The sequence below is a fragment of the Lottia gigantea genome (genome assembly GCF_000327385.1).
Source record: "Lottia gigantea unplaced genomic scaffold LOTGIsca_4, whole genome shotgun sequence".
Taxonomy (NCBI): domain Eukaryota; kingdom Metazoa; phylum Mollusca; class Gastropoda; family Lottiidae; genus Lottia; species Lottia gigantea.
The window spans coordinates 5,779,926-5,785,285 of NW_008709379.1; the positions used below are offsets into that span (position 1 = coordinate 5,779,926).

A 5,360-nucleotide genomic window follows, 5' to 3' on the forward strand; every position below is an offset into this window, starting at 1 on the left:
GTCAAAACCATTACGTACAAGGTAATTTCTTCCTGCCTTGCCGCCATCTTGGAAACTATAAATAGTATAATGTTCATTTATCCTGCAGTATAAATCAGATTCGATTTTTGACGTCATTCTGATTAGGGTAATCGAATCAGATTTAAGTGCGTAAAAATGCCTTAAATTGTAACCAATATGTAAAACTACGAAATATTTCTCGTAAAGTCTCACTTTCGAGATTATGTGAATAGTACTGCACAGCCGTGACAAATCATTGAACTGCTCTAAGCCGTTGTGAAAGGAAGTGGTTTTGTCACCGGTTTAAGTTTAATCAGATTTACTTGTTGACGTGGTCGATGAGTTTATATCTGTGTTAGCAAAACATTCGTATAGATAGAATCGCTTTGTCTCTTGACGTTTTTGTTACGAGAGTATTTAGGCGCCATATTGTTTACATTTGTTACGATGGCGAGTGCTCAGTTGTTGGATATTGGTACGATAAAAACTAATAATAATCCTTCTGTTGGAGCGAATAATCAAAAAGGGAAGAAGAAACATGAGGTTCATTCATCTCCATGTGGGTTCGGCTTCGAAAGGTACTGATTTGCATTTACCAGGTCTGAGTATATCAAAAGGCAAAACTAGTGTTGCCGATGTAAATAACAATACCGCCTGTTCGAGGCAATCGGGATCGAAACCACTTTCCATTAAAAATGTACCTTCAGATTTTGTGGACATTTTAAGTGTTTTGAAGGCAATTCAGGCAAATCATGTATTACTGTGATGATGGTAACACTGGCTTTAATAATGCAAGCTGGCAAAAAGTTACGTGTGAAGGATAAATGTGATGTTCCAGTTATTGATGAATTAGCTTCATTGGTTGATAGATGGTTCCGTGAGGAAATCGAAGAAGACCATTGGTTTGAATTGATCAAGACCATAGCTCGAAGAGAAAATTGTACTCTGGTGAATATAAAAACCAATCAATTTGTTTGGGGATTTTTGACAGTTTCGACAAAAATAGCTGACAAGAAAATACAGAATGCACAAACGTCACTTGTTAAAGGTGCTATTATCGTGACCAAGTTAACTGATGTCTTTGGACGTGCTTCCAACGAAGGTTCAGATGATAATTTGGAGAAAGCTTTGGAAGCTTTAGCTTTACTTGGCCATGCAAATAAACAATTATGTTTTTTAAGACGAGAAAACATGAAACCAAACATGAAGGGTGAATATTCTCATCTTTGCAGCCAAACTCTAAAGTACACTGATCATCTATTTGGTGATGAAGTGTCAAAAACTGTTAAGGACATCTCAGACTGTTCTAGGATCAGCAATAAAATTTCTTAAGGTCAAAGTTTATTGGAAATGAATGTTATAAAAGAAGTGCCTTTTGATATAGAGGGGTTTTACTCATCTATTTTTGTGAGACAAAAACCAAATGGTAAATATCGAATGATTTTGAATTTGAAAAATTTGAATCAATTTATTACATACCATCACTTTAAGATGGATTCATTTGAAACGGCACTCACTCTTGTTTTTCCAAATCGTTTTTTGTAAGGGTTGATTTTTCCAATGCTTATTATTCCATTAGTATGACTACATACCATAAAAAATATTTGAGGTTTACGTGGAATGATAAAGTTTATCAGTATAATGCTCTACCACAGGGTTTATCTAGTGCACCTAGAATATTTACAAAGTTATTGAAACCTGTGTATTCCACTCTCAGGAGATTGGGTCATATAAATTCAGCATTCATTGATGATTCTCATTTAATTCGCATTTCTGAGACTGAGTGTTCAGAAAATATAAATTCAACTATATCTTTAGTTGAAAGCTTACGATTTATTGCGAATTATGAAAAATCTCGACAAGTTATATTTCTTGATATTATTTACTCTGTTTTAATGACAGTCACCCTCACATCCCATAGAAGGGAGCGTATGGTTTCAGCTTTTAGTGATATTATCAAACTTTCTAAAGTAAAAATTAGAGAATTAGCCAGAGTTATTGGGTCTGTTTTTCTGCATCTGATTACGGGCCTTTCAACATTAGAGAGGGCTAAGATTAAGGACTTGCAGTACTGAAAATATAATTTTGACTCAGTAATTTGTATCACAGATGATTTGAAATCTGAAATATCTTGGTGGATTAACAATGTAGACCCTCAAAGTAGAAGAATTTCACATGGTGATATTGATTTTACTGTCATTTCTGATTCCTCCTTTTCAGGTTTATACATCGATAAACTGAACAAATTTTCAGGTCATTTCTTATATATATCAATACTGTTTAAATATTTCTCTAAAATAGCAACAAACTAAGGCACAAAATTGGCGCATAAATACCTAAAATTTTAACATAACGTTAATGAACTGATACTAACAATAGAGACGTTGACGGAGCGGCCACATTTAAAGTTCAATTATTGAAATTTTGTTATCCAACCAAATTGCGTGATACCGTGTAAACGGAATCGTGATTTAATTATTCTTTGTTATTCTTTAAAGATTCATATAATCTAGAAAGTGAGACTTTACGAGAAATAATTAAAAATTAGTCGAAACTTACCTTGGTAAAGTATGATTCTAATTATTTGAGTAAATTAGGATCACTGTAGAGATTAGGGGCCACCCTCACCTTCCGGCATCTAATATTATCCACATTTACAAACATTTTGTCTGGTCCAAGTTCAGATTATAGCTTGAAAAAATGTACTAAGTATATAATAAAAACACAGAAAGTTTCATAAAACATATATACATTTACAATTCAACATGGATGTGGTGAAAAATATAAATATAGTGGACCACAGCCATATACGCTCACCATGGCATGCGGATGGTAAATATTCAAGATTTTTGGGCAAGGGCAATAACTCTGCTTCTAACAGTAGAAAATAGCTCAAATTCGGACTTGATCTTCGTTTTATGAATATATATACACACACCGAATTTCATTTGATTCCATCAAAAAATCTAGTTTTTAGAGCGTTTACAAGCAAATGTTGACGGACGGGCGGACGGACAGGGGTGCCGACAATATACGTCCACATAGAGAGATGTGGGCGTACAAAATATAAGTTTTTTTTAAAGTTTTTTAAGTAAAATGAAGTCGTGAGAAAAACAAAAGGACTAGTTATAAATGCTATGGAATCAATTAATCAGTATTGTCAGAAAGAACAAACTTCTTCAGTTTTTGTTTAAATGTATATAAAGAAGGATTATGTTTTACAGTTTGTGGTAATGAATTCCAAAGTAAAGAAGCTGTATATTGAAATGTTCTCATCATAGCAGTTTTATTACATTTCGCTATGTCTAAAGTTCGGAGTGTTTCTGATCTCAGTGTCATACTGGTTTACTTTTGATCTTTCCGTAAATTTTATTGTATAAATATTCAGAGTGTCCAGTTTGAAATATTTTGAATGTCATTATGCAACGATTATATCTAATACGTTGATACAGTGTCAACAAATTTAAAATTTTGAATAATGGTGCCGAAGGTGAATCATGTTTTTCATATAATATACTCCTTGCAGTGCGTTTTTGAATTTTTAAATAACCTTTTTTGGAATTCCCCCAAACTGTAGAACAATAATTAAAAAATGGTAAAATATAACTATTATAAAACAATTTACGTAAGCTTAATGGAATGCATTTTTTAAATTTGACTGAGAAGGTAAATTTTAGAACTTTTTTTAGAAAGTTTTTTAATTTGGAAATCCCATTCAAGATGGTGGTCAATAGCAAGGCCTAATAATACAGTATAGGTTACATTCTCTACAGGTATATTATTTACGGTCAATGCTATTTGGTTATTTGTTGTTTGCAGATTGGAAACAATTAACATAGCTTTGGTTTTTGTAGCATTTATAACCATTCCATTATCCACACACCAGGTTTTAGTGTTTAACAGATCATCAAAACAGGCAGCGTTGAGTTTAGGGTGATATGGTCAGTGAGTTTGATTAGTTAATAATAACATAATAATTAGTTCACTGTCATCATTTAAATTGAAAAGTCTGAATATATTTTGTGGTTTCAAATAGTTAGTGAATCGTTATTCTATCTGAATATATTTTGTGGTTTTATATAGTTAGTGAATAGTTATTCTATCTGAATATGTTTTGTGGTTTCAAATAGTTAGTGAATCGTTATTCTATCTGAATATATTTTGTGGTTTCAAATAGTTAGTGAATCGTTATTCTATCTGAATATATTTTGGGGTTTTATATAGTTAGTGAATCGTTATTCTATCTGAATATGTTTTGTGGTTTCATATAGTTAGTGAATCGTTATTCTATCTGAATATGTTTTGTGGTTTCATATAGTTAGTGAATCATTATTCTATCTGAATATGTTTTGTGGTTTTATATTGTTAGTGAATCGTTATTCTATCTGAATATGTTTTGTGGTTTCATATAGTTAGTGAATCGTTATTCTATCTGAATATATTTTGTGGTTTCAAATAGTTAGTGAATCGTTATTCTATCTGAATATATTTTGTGGTTTCATATAGTTAGTGAATCGTTATTCTATCTGAATATATTTTGTGGTTTCAAATAGTTAGTGAATCGTTATTCTATCAGAATATGTTTTGTGGTTTCATATAGTTAGTGAATCGTTATTCTATCTGAATATATTTTGTGGTTTCAAATAGTTAGTGAATCGTTATTCTATCTGAATATGTTTTGTGGTTTCATATAGTTAATGAATCATTATTCTATCTGAATATGTTTTGTGGTTTCATATAGTTAGTGAATCGTGATTCAATCTGAATATGTTTTGTGGTTTCATATTGTTAGTGAATCGTTATTCTATCTGAATATGTTTTGTGGTTTCATATAGTTAGTGAATCGTGATTCAATCTGAATATGTTTTGTGGTTTCATATAGTTAGTGAATCGTTATTCTATCTGAATATGTTTTGTGGTTTCATATAGTTAGTGAATCGTGATTCAATCTGAATATGTTTTGTGGTTTCATATAGTTAGTGAATCGTTATTCTATCTGAATATGTTTTGTGGTTTCATATAGTTAGTGAATCGTGATTCTATCTGAAAGTGTTTTGTGGTTTCATATAGTTAGTGAATCGTGATTCAATCTGAATATGTTTTGTGGTTTCATTTAGTTAGTGAATCGTAATTCAATCTGAATATGTTTTGTGGTTTCATATAGTTAGTGAATCGTTATTCAATCTGAATATGCTTTGTGGTTTCATATAATTAGTGAATCGTGATTCAATCTGAATATGTTTTGTGGTTTCATATAGTTAGTGAATCGTTATTCTATCTGAATATGTTTTGTGGTTTCATATAGTTTGTTAATTGATAGGTTAACAAAGTTGAAAGGAACCTTCCATGATAAATTTAAA

The 5,360-nt window shown here is 31.3% G+C and overlaps 1 protein-coding gene across 1 annotated transcript; it reads left to right on the forward strand.

Moving 5' to 3' along the window:
- Positions 1-447: 447 nt before the first annotated feature.
- Positions 448-1,332, forward strand: LOTGIDRAFT_153904 (hypothetical protein; the record flags this gene model as incomplete). Its single annotated transcript, XM_009059900.1, has 2 exons — positions 448-578; positions 708-1,332. 2 exons carry the CDS (start codon positions 448-450, stop codon positions 1,330-1,332), a joined length of 756 nt encoding a protein of 251 aa, XP_009058148.1.
- Between the last annotated feature and the right edge of the window lie 4,028 nt (positions 1,333-5,360).